The sequence below is a fragment of the Lissotriton vulgaris genome, chromosome 8, assembly GCF_964263255.1.
Source record: "Lissotriton vulgaris chromosome 8, aLisVul1.2, whole genome shotgun sequence".
Classification (NCBI taxonomy): Eukaryota; Metazoa; Chordata; class Amphibia; order Caudata; family Salamandridae; genus Lissotriton; species Lissotriton vulgaris.
Genome location: NC_141696.1, coordinates 1460680888 through 1460700008, shown reverse-complemented (window position 1 = coordinate 1460700008; position 19121 = coordinate 1460680888). Strand labels below are relative to the sequence as shown.

The 19121-nt window shown below is 48.7% G+C and overlaps 2 protein-coding genes across 3 annotated transcripts in view; both read right to left on the bottom strand.

The window, feature by feature from the left end:
* The window catches only part of TEX55 (testis expressed 55), a 600480-nt gene that overhangs the window by 360122 nt on the left and 221237 nt on the right, over positions 1 to 19121 (bottom strand). The window lies entirely within an intron of this gene.
* On the bottom strand, positions 708 to 9968 carry LOC147698925 (uncharacterized). Its single transcript, XM_086933598.1, is given in 3 exon segments — positions 708 to 1195; positions 7911 to 9080; positions 9083 to 9968. Coding segments are annotated over 3 exon segments (2544 nt in total).

The following is a 19121-nucleotide window of genomic DNA, read 5'->3' as shown; positions in this document are numbered from 1 at the left end:
ACCGGATTGCAGTGGTCCGTAGAAATCCATGGCAAGTTCTTGCCACACTCCGCTGGGTAGAGGGGTCATTTGTAATGGCGCCGGTGGATCCTCTTTGCTGGTCAGCTGACACAGATGGCAATCCTCCAGAGTTGACTCCACCATCTGATCAAGGAGAGGAAACCATACCCGTTCCCTAAGCGCCCGTTTCGTTGACACTACCCCTCTGTGGCCTTCATGGGCAAGGCTGATGACACCTTGCCGTAATTGTCTGGGAATAACAATCCGTTGACCTCGCAATATCACTCCATCTGTGGTGACAGACAGTTCGTCACAGACGTGTCGGAATGCTTGCATTTCCTGCTTGGTAGCCGGATCATTGACGTCTCCTTCAGATTCATGTCTCCACTGGTTGGTCTGAATCCGACATAGTACCTTTTGCAAGACGACGTCTTGCGCAGTGGCCTCTCGGATGGCTTCCATGGGAATGGCAGGTGGTAGTGCTTGATCAGCCACGAAGTGGATGTACTCCTCAGCGATGGAAGGCTTGGATTCCGACGATGCTTGTGGGTGTCGTGACATGTAATCCGCCAGGTTCTCAGCCTTCCCGGGTTTGTGGACAATAGTGAAAGTGTATTCCTGGAGCCTTAGGCCCCATCTCTCAATCCTCGGTGGCATTTTGGATCTGGGGTTGCCGTAGATGGTGACTAGCGCCTGATGATCGGTGATCACAGGGTAAAGTGCTTGCCGTAAATAAAGACATGAAAATGTTCACATGCCCAAACCACCGCAAGACTCTCCTTTTCAGGTTGCGAATATGCCTTTTCGGGATCAGACAGACTGCGACTGGCATACGCAACGATGCGTCTCTGATCTGAGTCATTGTCATATTGTGCCAGAATCACCCCTAAACCCACAGAGCTGGCATCCACTGTAATTTCAGTCTTCCGCCGAGGATTAAAATATGAGAGGTTGTCAGCAGACTCCACCGCCAGCTTGATCTCCCTGAACGCTTGTTCACACGGGGGCGACCAGTCAAATGGTTGGCCTTGTTTTGTGAGAGCTCGAAGAGGATGGCTGATGGTCGCATAGTCTCTGATATATCGAGCACAATAGCTGGCCATCCCTAGAAACGACCTCAATTCACTGACATCTTGCGGGCTCTTGGTGTTGTTCAGAGCAGCTATCTTGTCCAGATCAGGTTTCATCCCGGCACCTGAGAAAATGTGACCAAAGAATTTCAAAGTGGACTGGTGGAACTCACACTTATCTTTGTTCAATGTCAGGTTGGCTGCCAGCAGGGCGTGACAGACGCGATCAAGGGCAATGTCATTGTAACGCCCTGAACGTCTCAGGATCGTTTAACAGACACGATAATGAGGACGCAACCACTTGTGAAGGGTTAGGTATTTTAATGAAGGCACAAATAATACAAAGAGTAAACAAAAGTTATAGTCACTGGAATCCTCCAGGCTAAGTACGTTACCAGCCCACAGCACGGATGGTCCTAACCGTCCTCTGCATATACGCCAATCCCGGCGTATGCCAACAGAGGGCAGAAATGAAATGGCCGACAATGCCAATCGGTAGGCTGTGAGGGGCACGAAGAGTGTTGGGGAGAATCGAGGAGTCAGGGAAACACCCAGCCGGGGTCTCTACCTGAAGGGAGCAGCCGCTCAACCTCTTCCTCAGACTGCACCGGGACGCGGAGTCACCTCCTGGTGATGCGTCACCGATACCCCAATCAAAAGCAAGAAGACTGAACCGAGAGCAGCCGCTCGATCGATCCTGTGGACTTCCGAGTCTGTAACGCGGCAAACACCTCCTGGTGTGCGTTACAGCTGGCAGTCCCTGTATCTCTGGTCGGGCTGGGAGTTACGACTCCAACCAGCATAAGCGCCACTGCGCCTTGACTCAGCCGAGTCTAAAGCGAAGCTCAATGGTTGACCGGTAGAGCTTCCGGGTCCTTCACAGGTGACGATGGGGCAAGACACGGCCCAGGGAGTAACAACTCGACCTACCTCCGTTCTTGCCTTACTGGAGCACCACTCCGGAACGCTGCTCTTGACGAAGCAGGTACGTCGGTGTAAACACAATATCCGACAGCGTTGTACCTCCAGGTTCCTCCCTTTATAGGGCGTGTTTTCCTTGAGTTATGTAACGGCTCTCCCGTTTACATAAGGGCGTGTTTTCCTTGAGTTATGTAACAGCTCTCCTGTTTACATAAGGGCGTGTTTTCCTTGAGTTATGTAACGGCTCTCCCGTTTACATAAGGGCGTGTTTTCCTTGAGTTATGTAACAGCTCTCCTGTTTACATAAGGGCGTGTTTTCCTTGAGTTATGTAACGGCTCTCCTGTTTACATAACCTCTCAACCGCTAAGCATCCTGGGAGATGTAGTCCGTTTTCGCTGGTTACCGTTTTCCTCCCCTCGCATGACAGGAATTCTTGACAGTACATCCTCCCTCTCAGCGGCTCCCCACGGGGCCAGCGCTGGCAGGAAAATGCCGATGGAACAAGGAGACCAAGCGCGGAGCATGAACCCCTTCAGCCGGTTCCCATGATTGCTCCTCCGGGCCATAGCCTTTCCACGCAACCAGGTACCATAGCTTCCCCCTGCGCCATTTGGACGCCAGTATGCCCGACACTTCATACTCCACCTCCGACTCCACGCATACCGGCCTAGGTGTCCCAGACGGCTTGGAGGGTGCTGGTTTGAGCAATGATACATGAAAGACAGGGTGTATCCGCAATGACTGGGGCAAGCACACCTTCACGTTCAGGGGACCCATACACTTGGTAATTCGATAGGGGCCCATGTACTTGGGATGGAACACACTGTTCTTTCGAAACCTCATGTTTCTTGTGGATATCCAGACGTAGTCTCCAGTGCGGTACAGTGGCCCGGGCCTTCTCTTCCTGTCTGCCGCAGCCTTGTATCTTCTCTTGGCCTCTATCAGGACAGCCCTTGAGCGCATCAACGTGTCTTTTATGTGTGCCACCCTGTCCGCTGTGGCAGGAATCCTGTCCTCTCTGAACGGATGTAGAAATGGCAAGAACCTTGGATGTTCGCCATAGTTGCTATAGAACGGAGATGACTGTGTGGAGCTGTGAGTGGCGTTGTTGTAGGCTATCTCTGCAACCCATAGCAAGTCGACCCATTCTTCCCTGCCCTGGTCCACAAAACATCGCAGATACTGTTTGAGCGTTTGGTTCAGGCGCTCGGTTTGGCCGTCCGTTTGAGGGTGGTAGCTGGTGGACAGGGCGGTCTTAACGTGCAGCGCAGTGCACCAAGTCTTCCAGAATTGCGCAGTAAACTGCGACCCCCGGTCTGACACGATCACCCCAGGTAATCCATGCAGTCGTACCACATTCTTTAGGAGTAGTGACGCCAATTCCCCGGCCGTAGGGACTCTCTTGCAGGGGATGAAGTGCCCCATTTTCGTCAAGTAGTCCACCAACACCAGTATTGCCGTCATCCCCTGGTCCACCGGTAGGCCCACCACGAAGTCCAGTGATATGCTATCCCATGGTCTATCCGGGATTGGAAGTGGATGTAAGAGCCCTTGGGTTCGGCCATGGTCGGCCTTCATGGTAGCACACGTAGGACACTCCTGTCCCCACCTCCTGACATCCACTCTCATGGTTGGCCACCAGAAATGCCGTCCCATGCTAGCCACCGTTTTTTCAAAGCCCAAATGACCTGCGCATGGAGAGTCATGGCACCAGAAGAATGCTTGTTTCCTTAGCCTAGGCGTGGGTATCAATAGGCACCTGCCCTTCAGGGGTATCCCGTCCTTCAGCTGCCATTCTCTGTGACTGAGGAGCCACCTCCGCCATGCGAATGACCTGATCCCTCTCTTTATTCCCCTCAGGAAAGTATCCGGTTGGATAACCCCCAATACCATCCTCAGGGAAATGAAGGAATGCTCGGTCGCAGGCAATGGTTCCTTAACTGCAGATTGACGGGACAGGGCGTCCGCCTTCCGGTTTTCCGTCCCCGGCCGATATGTGATGCGGAAGTTGAACCCAGCAAAGAAGATCATCCACCGCAGCTGCCTGGGAGAAAGGTGTCTTGTGGCCGTCATGAACTGAAGGTTCCGATGGTCCGTGTACACCGATACCACATGTCTTGCCCCCATCAACCAATGCCTCCATTCGGTGAAGGCGTCCTTGATTGCGAGAAGCTCCTTCTCCGCAATATGGTAGTTGCGTTCGGCGTCGTTGAGTTTGCGGGACATGTACGCAACGGGATGAAGCACCCCTGTGTCGTGGTTGCGTTGGGACAAGATAGCCCCCAGCGCCACATCCGATGCGTCCGCTTCCACCACGTAGGGGAGATCCGGATCGGGGTGAGCCAACACCGGCGCCTTACCAAAGGCGCTTTTCAGGGCCTCAAAGGATGCGTTCGCTTCAGGGGACCAGACAAACTCCTTGGACTTCCTCAGTAGCTGTGTGATTGGGGCCACCAATCCTGAAAATCCATCTATAAACCGCCTGTAAAAGTTGGCAAAGCCAATGAAACTTTGGACGTCCTTCACGCTTTGGGGCACCGGCCATTCTTTCACCGCCTTGATCTTTCGTTCTGCCATCTCCTGTCCCTCTGGACTCAGCATCACTCCGAGGAATTCCACGGATGTGACGTGGAAGTCACACTTGCTGAGTTTACAAAACAGCATGTTTTCCCTCAGCTTTTGGAGCACAGCTTTGACGTGGTGTACGTGCTCCTCCACACTGGACGAATAGATGAGGATGTCGTCGATATATACGACCACGTAGATATCCAACTCCTCTCTGAATACCTCATTCAGAAAGTACTGAAAGGCTGCCGGGGCGTTGCACAGACCGAACGGCATGACGAGGTACTCAAAAAGGCCGAACCTGGTCTTAAAGGCGGTCTTCCACTCGTCTCCGTCCCTCATGCGCACCAGATGGTATGCCCCTTTCAAATCCAACTTGGTGTAGATACGAGCTTTCTTGACCTGTTCCAGAAGTACACTGATGAGAGGCAAGGGATACCGATTTTTTATGGTTATCGCATTCAATGCCCTAAAGTCCACACAGGCTCTCAGCTCCCCATTAGCCTTCGGGATGAAGAAGAGTGGCGAGGCGGCCGGAGACTTGGACGGGCGGATGAATCCTAGCTTGAGGAGTTTATCCAGGTACCCCCGGAGATGCACGTTTTCAGGCTCCGTCAGGGCATACAGCCTGCCGCTGGGAACGCTGGCCCCTGGCACCAGGTCGATCTGGCAGTCAAACTGTCTATGTGGTGGTAGCACTTCCGCCTTCACCTCATCAAATACGTCCTCAAAACTGTGATAAGCCTGGGGGAGAGCCACATCTTTTTCTGCCGCTGTAGCCACCGTCTGACTCCTGCTCTCATCTGCGTCAAGGGATTCCGGTCGTATTCCACAATGCAGGGTGCAATACGGTGACGTCATTTCGATGTGTTGGCCAATCCACAGAGGGGTTGTGTTTCTGTAGCCATGGCAATCCCAATATGACACCATATTGGGGCGCTCGGATGATGTTAAAATCGATTTGTTCCATATGGTTCCTCCCATATCTCACCGGAAGAACCCCCGTGTGCTGCCCGATGGGCCCCGTCACCAATCGCCTTCCGTCTACAGCATAGACGTCTTCGGGTACAGCTTTGGGAAGAAGCACTAGCCCTAGCCTGCATGCCTCGTTGTGGTCCATAAACATGCCAGTGGCCCCTGAATCCACCATGGCCACAACGGGTATCCACTGGTCATGCACTCCCACGTGCACCGTGAGAAACAGGTGTTGTTGTCCCTTAGTGACCGAGTTGGAAAGTGAAGGGATGGATGAGTGACTCCGAGATGCCCCTTCTTTGGTCTGGGAGTCCTCTAGTTTTCCGCCGGTATGTCCACCACGGCTGTTACCGACCGGTTGGCCCGATAACGTGACGTCTTCGGTTTGGCAGGGCATTCACGTACGTAGTGGCATTTTTTGCCACAATATAGGCACAATCCTTGTTTACGGCGTGACTCTTTCTCCGTGGCTGTGAGGCTCGCTCGTATTGCGCCGATGTCCATGGGTTCTCCCTTGGATGCGGTGGAAGTTTCAGGACTTGGAAGGGATTTTCCTTTTCTCCCATGATCCCCCTTTCTTTCACTTAGCCTATGTTCCAGCCGTAATACCAGGTTGATAAGGCCTTCACATGTCTTGGGTTGAGGGTCAATATGAGCCACGGCGTCCTTGAGCTCATCGCACAGCCCTTGATGGAAGAGCGCCGTCTGTTTAGCAACAGGCCACTTGGTTTCCGCAACCAGCCTTCGGAAAGCGTTGAGATACTGCACCAGGTCGTTGGACCCCTGTCTCAACTCAAGCATTTCACGGTCCGCCGTGTACGAGTCAGCCCTTCTGTCGAATACCTTCAGGAATTCCTCGCGAAAAGCACCCCAATCACATAAGATGGGGTCGTCCCTGCTCACCAGAGGTACGGCCCACTGTGCCGCGTTTCCTGCCAAATAGGAAATAAGGAAAGCCACACGAGCCTGACTCGTGGGGAACGCCTTTGGTTTGCACGATAAATGTAGCGCCACTTGTGTGAGGAATACCTGCACTGTGTTAGGATCCCCACTGTACCTCTCTGGTGTTGCCAAGGGGATGGCTACCGGCATTTCCACTACTACCGCAGGGGTCTGGTTCGTGAGGGAGGTGCTGGGCGTGAGCGGGTCCAATTGGATAGCATCCAGTCTGGCTTTTACATCGGCTGTTTCTTGCCTAGAGGCAGCCACTTCAACTTGCACGGTCGCTAAAGCAGCCAGCACATCATCAAGTGTTGCCATGTCTGTTATCAACCGGGAGACAGTTAGTGTTATTAAGGTCGGATATTTTGTAACGCCCTGAACGTCTCAGGATTGTTTAACAGACAAGATAATGAGGACGCAACCACTCGTGAAGGGTTAGTTATTTTAATGAAGGCACAAATAATACAAAGAGTAAACAAAAGTTATAGTCACTGGAATCCTCCAGGCTAAGTACGTTACCAGCCCACAGCACGGATGGTCCTAACCGTCCTCTGCATATACGCCGATCCCGGCGTATGCCAACAGAGGGCAGAAATGAAATGGCCGACAATGCCAATCGGTAGGCTGTGAGGGGCACGAAGAGTGTTGGGGAGAATCGAGGAGTCAGGGAAACACCCAGCCGGGGTCTCTACCTGAAGGGAGTAGCCGCTCAACCTCTTCCTCAGACTGCACCGGGACGCGGAGTCACCTCCTGGTGATGCGTCACCGATACCCCAATCAAAAGCAAGAAGACTGAACCGAGAGCAGCCGCTCGATCGATCCTGTGGACTTCCGAGTCTGTAACGCGGCAAACACCTCCTGGTGTGCGTTACAGCTGGCAGTCCCTGTATCTCTGGTCGGGCTGGGAGTTACGACTCCAACCAGCATAAGCGCCACTGCGCCTTGACTCAGCCGAGTCTAAAGCGAAGCTCAATGGTTGACCGGTAGAGCTTCCGGGTCCTTCACAGGTGACGATGGGGCAAGACACGGCCCAGGGAGTAACGACTCGACCTACCTCCTTTCTTGCCTTACTGGAGCACCACTCCGGAACGCTGCTCTTCACGAAGCAGGTACGTCGGTGTAAACACAATATCCGACAGCGTTGTACCTCCAGGTTCCTCCCTTTATAGGGCGTGTTTTCCTTGAGTTATGTAACGGCTCTCCCGTTTACATAAGGGCGTGTTTTCCTTGAGTTATGTAACAGCTCTCCTGTTTACATAAGGGTGTGTTTTCCTTGAGTTATGTAACGGCTCTCCCGTTTACATAAGGGCGTGTCTTCCTTGAGTTATGTAACAGCTCTCCTGTTTACATAAGGGCGTGTTTTCCTTGAGTTATGTAACGGCTCTCCTGTTTACATAACCTCTCAACCGCGCTGGTTACCGTTTTCCTCCCCTCGCATGACAGGAATTCTTGACAGTCATGCTCATGAACGTCTGAACCATATACAAGAATGTCGTCGCTGTAATTCAGAGCGTTGGGAATATGCTGAATGATTTGTCGAATTGCCTCTTGAAAGATTTCTGCGGCTGAGGATACGCCAAAACTCAATCGCTTGTATCTGAAGAGTCCAAGGTGGGTCGCAAACGTCGTAATGTAGGGAGACTTGACATCCAGCTCCAACTGGTGGTAGCCCTTGTTTAAGTCCAGTTTCGAGAACACCCTCGCCCCATTTAATGCAGAAATCATGTCGCTGAGATGTGGCCCAGGGTGGCGCTCCCTTTCTATTGCCGTGTTGGGTAATCGCATGTCAACACACAGCCTTACCTTGCCCGCGGTGCCCTTCTTTGGTACGATGACCACTGGCGACACCCACGGGGTCGGACCATCAGTCTGTTCGATGATGTCTGCTGATAGGAGTTCCTGAAGTTCATCCTCCACAGCTTTTTGGAGGTGAAATGGTACACGTTGAGGGTGCTGTGCCACAGGTCTGATCTGTTTGTTAATGTGAAGATGGATTTGACACCCCTTCAATTTCCCTAGTCCCTGAAACAGCCTGGGAAACTTACTGGCGATGTCCTGGTCATCACTGACTTTAAATAGAATCGCTACAAGACGGAGACGCTCTGCAGTCGGTAGACTGATTAGGCAATCTGCCTCTGGACCTTTGATGACATGTATGACTGCTGGTATGGTCACGGTGTCATGCCTGAGTGTCGTTGAGAATTTTCCCAAGCAAGTGAGTGGTTTCTTGGACATCCAGGTGAAAACTCGGACGGATGCATGAGTCAATGACGGTTTAGGCTTCATTCTCTCATATTCCGTGACTGGAATGTAGTTTAGCGAAGCTCCGCTGTCCATCACAAATTTGGTATCATGGTTTCCTACTTTTATATCCAGGCGTGGATATTTCTTGAGTTGATCGGGATCTGCAATCATATTCCTGTATTCCACTGTGTACTCAGAGTCTCTGGATGATGATCTGGAGCCTCGGGATGGTGACCTCCGCTCCCATCGAGATCTGCGTGACTCTCGGCTGGAGTGTGGCGATCCTGAGGACAATGTAGACTTGTCTTGGACTGCCCTTACGTGATATTTTCTGGTGTCAGAACGAGATGACCTGTTCATTCGCTTCGCCTCTCCTTTTGATAGTCCCCACACATCGCTTCAAAGTAGTTCGTCTGCCCACATTTTCTGCATCTCTGGCCCATTGCAGGACAGGCATCGACATGCGGGTAGTCATACCCACATCTATAACATCTTTTTGTCCTTTCCGGTCTCCTTTCTCTTCGCCCAGGGTCATGCCTCCTGTGTTCAGTGTGTTGTTGACGAGATGACGCCCTGGGTCTCCATTGCCTTTCTTTTGAGTTTCGACGGCTGCTTCCACGGGCTTGGACACGGCACGCTTGTTCATGACTTACTTTGCGTCCCGTTTCAATGCTGGTGGCGTGTTCCTCTGCCTGGTCATAGACGCGAGTCATTTCTTCAATGTCATCTAGTTCATGAGGTTTTCTTATCAACCGCCTCCTGAGGGTTTCCGAGTGGCATCCATCTATGATCTGTGATTTTATGGCAGCATCTGTCGAAAAGGTGTCAAATTCGCAGTGTCTCGATAGTCGCTGCAGTCGGGTGATGAACGCGCTCATTGCTTCGTCTTTTCCTTGACCCGCTTGATGAAACGCATGTCGTTCATAATCAACATTCCTTTTATGGAGGAATTTCTTGTTCAGGGCCTCACGCACCTTGTCATAGGTTCCGACATCTGCAGGGGGAAGATCTTTGATTATCTTGCTTATTTCTTGACCTGCTAGGTTGCGAAGGGCAATCAACTTTTCTTCATCAACTGTTACCTTGGACCCCTTAATGTAGTCTTCAAAATCCTCAAGCCATTCTTGCCATCTAGGGCCCATGCTTCCTTCTGTGGTCAGTGTCAAAGGCTCCGGGGCCCGCAGATGCAACACTCCCGTGATGAGTGGTTTGACTTCATTTCGCTGCGGGGATGTATTCGGAGTCACCATAGTGATATCACATGCTTCTTTTCACTCTTCCACCCGACTCTGATTGACCTGTTGCGTCCTTCTCACAGGCGTTCCAGCTGATCGATCGCTGCCCCTTTGGTTAATATTGCTTTACTTTAACTCGTGCTTGTTTATGCAGTTATAGTTGCTCGTGCTTGTTTAATAGTAATGTCCTGCGTTAGCTCGGGTTTGTTTTATTTCTGTGCAGTCTCCATGTATCATTGCCTGCTTGCCAACTGACACGCCTGACTCTAAAATGGCCGCTCTCACACTGCACAGGGGTCTGTCCTTATGGCCGCCTGACTTCAAAATGGCCACCATCCCTGAAATCCCAGTTTACACGAGACTTTCTCTCTGTTCATTCAGACCCGGGCTGATTCAAACAGGACTCACCGGCCGCCGGTCCCAGGGACACCAGCACTTCTCCAGGTCTCCACACTTGTCCAACAGCTAGCACGTTCAGGTAAGGTTGGGGTGGGCTCCGACCTTGCTTCTTTATGTTCCGCGCTCACTCAGCGACAGCTTGCCGAGTCTCACGCATCGGGGGTGAGATCCCGATGTCGCGCGCCACTCGAGCTCCGCCTTCCACTACGCTCGACGGCAGTGAACAGCAGTCCTTCTTGGGGCAGTACCCACTGGCAGGGGCAATTCGTTGCTGCTTTGGGTGGCAGGCAGAGTCGGAGTGGGCTCCCGACTTCTGCTTTTTCAGTGCGTGCCAACTTGCACGCATCCGGCGTGAGACGCGTTTTTGTCGCGAACGAGCTCTTCCTTTCTCGAGCGTCTCGGCGCTTACTCCTTCGGTCCCTCTTGGCCTCCTCACAGTCGCCTGACTGGGGAATAGGGTCACCTGCTGCTGGCCTCTCTCATCAGGCGGCAGCTTCACTCTCCACAGCAGCACTTCTCTTTCTGGACGCTGCTCAGGACGGGACGCTCCAGCAGGGTTCTGTGGGTGGTAGACATACCAATCCCATCCTTGTCGCCAGTTGTCGTGTCGTGACTCAATTATGACAGACAAGTATGTATATTTATAGGAGCTTTATTAGTTGCCTCCTTCTGCGTCCCTGTCCCTACTCTAACTAACTTCATCCTATCTACGCTCCTCCTCTTCCCTTGGTCCCCGGCTAGCTCCACCCACCCAACTACTAGACTGCTGACTACATAACAGGCAGCATTAGAAACCACCTGGCCATATCAGTAGGACCGAGAACTTATTCCCAATTGCTGGATAATAGCACACTAAATAACCTCTTTGAAAAGTTCTGCTTCTGTGATCCCTCAAATCTATGGACAAGACTGTCCATCTTCTATGCGCTACAGCCTCCTCCTCATCCTCTCTGTGAGTTGTAGTCAGCCTATTTATGGAATGCTACTCTCATATTCAATTCAATTCAATCAATCTTTATTCGGTATTTAAAAAATACCATAAAAGTGCATAAAACAGTTCATTCATTAAAAATACAATCCAAAAACCCCATAAATATACAATTTATACAGATGTCAACACTGTCCCCTCGTGATCCTCAACCTTACAGCAATCCTAATAAAATTCATTATGCAAAACAGCGTGTGGGAATCATTGGCCCTTTGCAGAAACAGCAGTGCCAACTTAGCACGTTTAAACTTTGACTGTTTTAAAATACCCACTAAAAACTTGCGCCTAGGTACAGAATAAAATGAACATAACAATACAAAATTAAGGGTATCCTGCGGAGACCTATTGTCGCAGCCGTAGGTACCCTTCTGCTCAACCGTATGTGTAAAACCTGCTGGATTTGCCAGGATGTGATGTAAAAGGTTGAGCCTAAAACGCGTCATATAAAATCTTTCTTGGGCATTATAAAATAGTGCTAAATAGGGTTCCATCCCCACTTCTGTTTTTAGTGCTCTATAGGCAAAGACTGTAACTTTTGATTCTTCTCTAACCACCCTGTGTGCAACAGCCTGCTCCCTAAATATATTTTTCACTCTTGCTTTATCAAAGGTAGTAATTTTTTCGGGGTTGACAAAGAGGTTCAGACAGCCCATGAACATCCCCTGGCTTAGATATGTAAAGACTACACATATCTTTACATATCTAAGCCAGGGGATGTTCATCCCCTTATCCCTTTTCAGGCAATCTAAACTAATTTGCCTGCTAAGAGCTGCCTCCCCATTGATCCAAATCTTCACCCAGGCTAAGAGCGGTCTAATCTTTATTAAATCTTCAATGAACTCAGCACCTAATTCATCGAGTGCGATGAGGGCCGATGTGCTCTGTGGCGTTTTTAATACCTTTCTGAGGTATTTGTTTTCTTCCACTTGTATCTTTTCAGTGTTCACAAACCCCCATACTTCTGCCCCATAAGTCACTTTAGAGCACCAGATTGATCTATAGAGATTCATCACTTGTTCGGGCGACCACCGTCCCAGCCTCCGCCCATAATTCATTATCGCCCCTGTAGCAGCCACCAATTTAGAGCAGTGTTTTTCGACTAACAAATTGAAGTTTAATAGCCCGTCAAACAATAAGCCCAGATAAGTAAAAGACTGAACCCGGTCTATTTTATGAGTACCTATCCTATACGTAAAATTTGTGCAGGCTTTGGCCCCTGCTACCATTACATAGGATTTATCCAAGTTTGCGTATAAATCAAGTGAGGACATGAAACTTAGGAACCCATCAATCAGCTTCTGCAGGGCCTTTGGGGTGCGGGCTAACAGCACCGCATCGTCCGCGTACAGCAGAACGGGAACAGGGCAAGAACCTATCTGAGGGGAGTCCGCTTTTAATTTGCCTAATTCCATATCCAGATTGTTAATGTATAAAGAAAACAAGAAGGGGGCTAAAATACAACCTTGCCTAACCCCGCTGTTACACAGGAAAGGCAATGTAAAATCTCCTTCTGCACTAAACCGCACTTTAGCTGTTGTATTCCAGTGCAAGGCTTTTAATATATTCACCAGGTCAGGTTCGACCCCAAGCTTTATCATCAGGGCCCACAATTTTTCTCTGTTTACATGATCGAAGGCGGCGGATAAGTCCATAAACCCCAGGTACACTGCCTCGTTACTTGCTATTGTGTACTTGGCAACCAAAAGGTAAAGATTTAGGCATTGATCCGTCGTGGACCTTCCTTCCCTGAACCCATATTGAGTCTCAGTGATAATATTATGTGTGTCAGCCCAGACCTTAAGGCGATTCAGCACCACACGCCCTAGTACCTTCGCCGTTACATCGATTAAGGATATCGGGTGATAACATTGAGGGTCGTCCCTATTCCCTTTTTTGAATATGGGAACTATTACTGCTGTTGACCACGAGCGTGGGAGGCCTGTCTCTGCTGCTGCGTTCAAAACCCTTGTTAATATGGGGCCCCATAGTTCCACCTTACTTAAGTATAGGTCAGGTGGTATTCCATCTGGACCTGGGGCCTTGTTTTTAGATAGGCCCTGTATTGCCCCTGCAATTTCTTCCAGTGTGAATTCCGACCTGGCAACTTACTGGTTGCCTGGCTTAGTGACCTCGTTGGACGCTCCTGTGTGGTTATACAAGTCTTTAAAATAAGTGTGCCATTGTTCAGGAAGAATTGTATTACATATCTTGGGGGCGTTTGTATCCTGAAAATATGGTTTATTAATAATTTTCCAGAATGCTTTGAGATCTCTATTCTCCGCCGCCTCCCTTAAATCCTCCCAGACTTGCAATTGGAGCGATTGTTTCCTAGTGTATAATACTTTCTTATAGGTGCTTCCACGTTGGGCGATGTGTAGCTTGTCCCTCGGGAGTGCTTTCAAGCTGTCTTTCAGGTTCTTGTGGGCCTGTGAACATGCTTTGTCAAACCATCTTGGGGCACTAACTGGACTTGCCTTTTTGGTGTTCGTTACTAAGCCCTCAATCAGGTGCGCTATTTCCTCAAAAGCATTTACCACAGCCACACCTTCTAGGGAAAGGTCAAGGCACACTTTAAAGGCGTCTCCCCCTTTATCCATTAACAATTTTAGAACCTTGCCCCATCTATTTTAGCCCACCTCAGGCGCCGCCCCTTGTCCGTAGCTCTTTCAATATTTTCCATAACCAGGGGAGCACTTTTGGTGGGCGGGCATATTAGCTCCAGCACTAGGGGATTGTGGTCACTATGTACATTCCACTCAATGTCCGCACCCTTCACCCAAGATCTAAACAGTCTAGAAACCACAGTAAAATCGATAAAGGAACGGCAACCTCTACCCTTAAAGGTGGGTGCGATCTCCTCTCCTTCTTCAGCTTTCACTAGATCAATAGTATGTATCAGGTTTTGGCCTTTCATCAACCTGTCCATTCCCATCCCATCTGTTGTATGCAGAAAGTGTGGCCCGTTCTCCAACGTGCAGCGGGACCAGTCTCTAGTAATAGGTCTAAGAGATGGACAAATGTGACAGTTAAAGTCACCCGCAATTATCCGGAATGGAGCCACTGCCCTTTTCCCTTGAACGGGCTCGGTGTTAAGGAAGTTATCAAGTTCTTTAATTATGGTTCCCTTCCCATTACTCCCCACTGCATTATAAAGATTAATTATAGTGAGGTTTAACCCTTTCATGTGTAGCCCCAGGGCCTGTAAGTTATGTGAAGGCCAATTGCGGTCCGCCCACACCCCTTCAATCTGCAAATCCACATAAGTGATCAAGCCTCCCATGGCTCTTCCTGATTGTGACTTCTGGGCAGGGATAGTAAAACACTTATAACCCGATAGAAAAAAAGGGCTATAATCAGTCACCCAGGTTTCTTGTAGGCATATTATCTGAAACCTCATAATATAATCCCTCCAGCCCTTGTTGTTAAATTTCACAGCCAGTCACGCTATATTCCCTGACAGGAGCTTTAGCCCCGTCTTGGTAGAGGACGTACTCATCGTATGTGTCTGGATACTATTTTTTACCATGTTCCCTTCCGAGGCGCCCTTACCCACTGATATCGAATACTGGGAAGATATATCATTGCTACCCTGACTTTTTATTTGGGGGTCTGCCGGAAGCCCTTCTTGTATCACCGCTCTAGGTTCGCCCACCTGGTCGCAGGGGGAGTCTAATAATACATTTGATGGGCTATACTGGGGACTCTCTTGGACCGAGCTGTTCTTCCCTAGTCAATCTAGTTCTTCCAGAGACATCAGTGGGTCAAATCTATTCATCAGGTATACAGCTCCTTGATTCCTGACCGGGGCATAAGGTGCAGATCGTCATGGTCCCACCCTGTTCCACTCACTCCTACTTTGCACTGCTGAGTCATAGTCTGAGCTAAGCGTACCCCTTGGATAGAAAAAATGTAAGGGCATGGCTCTAATATTGGTGTATTGTGTGGGTGACTCCCAATGTACAATTTTGTCAACAATACGTGGGTTCCTAAAGTTCACCACCACAGAATCCCCACTGATGTCTTTACACCTATTCCCCACCCAGTTCACCCTGCGTACTAACAAAACTTCCCCCTGCTCGTTCTCTTCACGGGGTCTAAACTTATTTAGCCAAAACATGACTTTATTTTTAAGCTCCTCGTGGGTCTCAGTCTGTTGTGGCCTTAGCTCCGGCACCCCTGTAAGGATGATTACATATGTGCCAGCTTGCGGGGGCAGATTTAGACAAGGTAGTATATTCTTGGTTGCCCTAGTTGGGATCTTACTGCCTGGTGCCTTGGCGGGGCGTCTATGGCGGTCTGCCTATGGACTATAGCCTGATGCATGATCTTAGGCCCCACCCGTTTTTCCTCCCTCGCGCTGGCCGTATTCTCCTTCACAACCTGGGTTATGAGTGGCCCCTGTGGACCAAACGGCATGGGCGGGGATGTAGTGAAGGTAACTAGTCCTAATGTAGGGTTACTATCTGTCACCTTCGTCAAATTTGTGGGGATAGTCTCCCCTACTGAAATACTATTTGGAATAGGGTGGTTACTCCCAGCGCCCAGCCCCTTTGCTTTTACCATGGACACCACCTTGTCCAATCTGCTAATAATTAGTTTCATTTGAGTATTAATGACACTTTCAAAGTGGGCCTGAAGGTCTGAAATCATTTGAGCAGCCCACCTGGGGGGGACTTGAGTGTGTGGTTGCTCCTCGATCCTTGGGGTGCTCACTCTACCAGGCTTATTACTCCCTGTTATAACTGAGGTAACCTTCCTCTGCTTTTTCGTGTGACTTAACATCTTCTTTTTTTTGCCCATTTGTGCTAGTACTCTCATATGAATCCCATGGGTAAGGATGTAAAATGTAAATCAACATTTGCTTTTTAAAGTTGCTGTTGTAAACAAAGGCATCAGTTGAACTTGGCATAACCTTATTGTCTTTATCCAAAACTGAAAGGCCCCGTTCTGTTGTACAATAGTTTCTAAGGTTACCTGATCTCATCATGTTTCTAGTATCGTGTCAGGTCAAGTGTTTACAATGCATAGTCTGTTAAAGAGCAGACTACAACTGTAAAATTATTGGTAGCTCGTGGTATCTCCTTATAATTTTGAACCAACTAAAGCATAGACTCTACTTTGAGTTGTATGGTATCCAGTTCTAAAAATGAAAAGAGAAAGGCTTTTTATCCAAGAAGAGAGAGCCACAATTTACGGTTACAGCTCGTTGTACCTTTATTTGCAATCTACTTATTTTTCTTTCTTGACAGAAAGCACCCAAACTCACCAAAATGAACTTAACAATCAGAGTTTTGTGTTATACAAACTACTGCCTCATGGTGATAAGTTCTCATTCTCTAAGGCCGAGAAGGCCTCCAGCAGCATGCTTCTCGTTTGGGTGATCGGTCACTCCTTCGTTTACAGAGCTCGAATGCTAACACTTGCCGAGTTGATAGGGGTATAGGATTGACTAAGGTGGATATTGCATAGATTGGCACATACGGAATAAAATGTTAGCAAAATGTTACCTTTGGTGGAAAGCAATTTGACATGGAAGTAATCTAACATAAAGACAGTGCACCGTAGAGGCAATTTAGTATTTAGGCACAATTGCTGGAGTTGTTTTATTTACTAAAATGTGAGAAACTTTTGCAAAACTGATTCATCTCTTCCCCCACACAGCCTCTGTATATTCAAACATTTGCCAGAGGCAAAAGTAGAAATGGTCTGATCAGTTTTATCCAGAAATTGACTAATTTCGTAAAGATGCCAACAAAGTGATTTCTTCTGAACTTTGGGATCACGAGATCGGATGTAACTTGACATTTCTACCCCAGTAACTTGCTCACTCTTCTCTAGAAGCGCTTAGAGACCTGATGGTGATTTGCGCTATATAAAAGTCATATAACATAACATAACATCAATAATATCCTTTTCATTTGACAGCAGAAGGAAGGCCCTGTACAATCCAATTCAAGGCCTTTGGCTAAACGCATCTGGAGTTGGCTGCCAAACTCTAAACCCAGCACTCTGTGAGTGGCCAGCCCAGACTGCGCACAGCCTCCATGGGTTTGGCTACAGGGCTCAACCTCCACAGGCCTCAAACCCCTACCGTACCTTGCACCCTGCCTGCCACTGGTAGTCAATACGCCTGTGCATAGCCTTCAATCAGGTGCAGGGGTGGTGGCCGCATTGTCTGACCTCCAACCAGCCCCTACGCATGGCCTGCCACAGGCGGCCAAACCCGCATTTGTGAATGCGGTGACAGACTCCATTTTAGTTAAGTTAAGTGAGCTTCTTTCACAATTTCTCGCCTACATATCTTTAGCCGAATGTGTGAAGGTCATGTTCATGTCTGCACAATTCTAACAGCCTGATTCATCAACGGGCCGTTTTGCGAGCCCCTAATAGCGAATCATAGTGATTCGCTACTAAGGACTCGCAAAACGGTAATCATGTAGGAATCGCATAATAAAATGCGATTCCTACTGATTCCTTATTTGCGATTAGCAAATTGCTAATCGCAAATAAGGAATAACTCGCCATTCATTCCTTTGGGCCAAAAGGCCCATAGGAATGAATGGGGAGTATTCCTTATTTGCGATTAGCAATTAGCTAATCGCAAATAAGATTGCGATTTGTAGGGTGCCAGGGGTGTCCACAGGACACCCTGTAGCACCCCTCAAAGGAAATTTCACACAGGTGTTGCACACACACGTGTCCAAAGGACATGTGTGTGTGTAACATGCAACTCAGAAAAATGCATTTAAATGCTTTTTTCTGAGTTTTCGCAATTTACCGCGAGGTCTGACCTCGCGGTAAATTGCGGCAAGAAATTGCGAATTCGCAAATTTAAATTGGATGTTGAATTGCATTTAAGGAATCTCTAATAGAGATTCCTCAAATGTAATTCCTCGCACATTTGCGACATCGCAATTAGCGATTTTTGCATTTGGGATGCTGAATCCCAAATGCAAAAATCGCACTCGCTAAGGGCCGGATTCTCAGAATCCGGCCCTTTGCGAGCGCAATTTCCTGTGATGAATCGGGCGGTTGGTTATTATCTTCAACGAAAGGTGCAACAATTCTAATAAGACCCCTCATTGAATAGATCTCAAAGTTTTAGTAATGTCTCCATAAAAGTCAACATGTGGACAAGGCTGGCACGTTCTGTGTCCTGCGGGCTCATATATCTCTGAACCTCATTTTATTTTGGTAAATACAAGATGAAATCAGTGATCAAACCCTATATAGAGTGCAGGATTTGACCACTGATTAGGAAAGGCTTCATGCTAAGATTATCACCAGAGAGCACTCCAGATTGCCAATCACCCACTCCCAGTTGGAGATTTTGGTCTGGAATTCTAGCAGAGGGGGCTCTTTTGCCTTGAGGACATTTCCTTCCCCAGCAGGACTCTGAAGAATGACAGCTGCATTAGCTCTCAAAAGGACTGACTTGTGATCATCCTTAGGAAATTCACGAGGCAAGTTTGATATCACATGCTAAAAAAGTTTGATATCACATGCTAAAAATATAGTGTGGCGCTTGGAAATAGATAAGGGGTATTAGGATGCTAGGAACTTCCTAAACATATTAGAGATGTCCATTTTACTCTTGCTGCTTGACATGCATGACTGCTTTTAGATTGTCATGCTGTGTGGTTACTATGCACACTTTAAGTACCACTCTAAGAGCCTGATTTAGATCTTGGCGGACAGCTTAATCTGTCACAACGTTGTTGGATATTCCGTCCACCAAAATATAAATCCCATTATATCTTATGGGATTTATATTTCCGCCG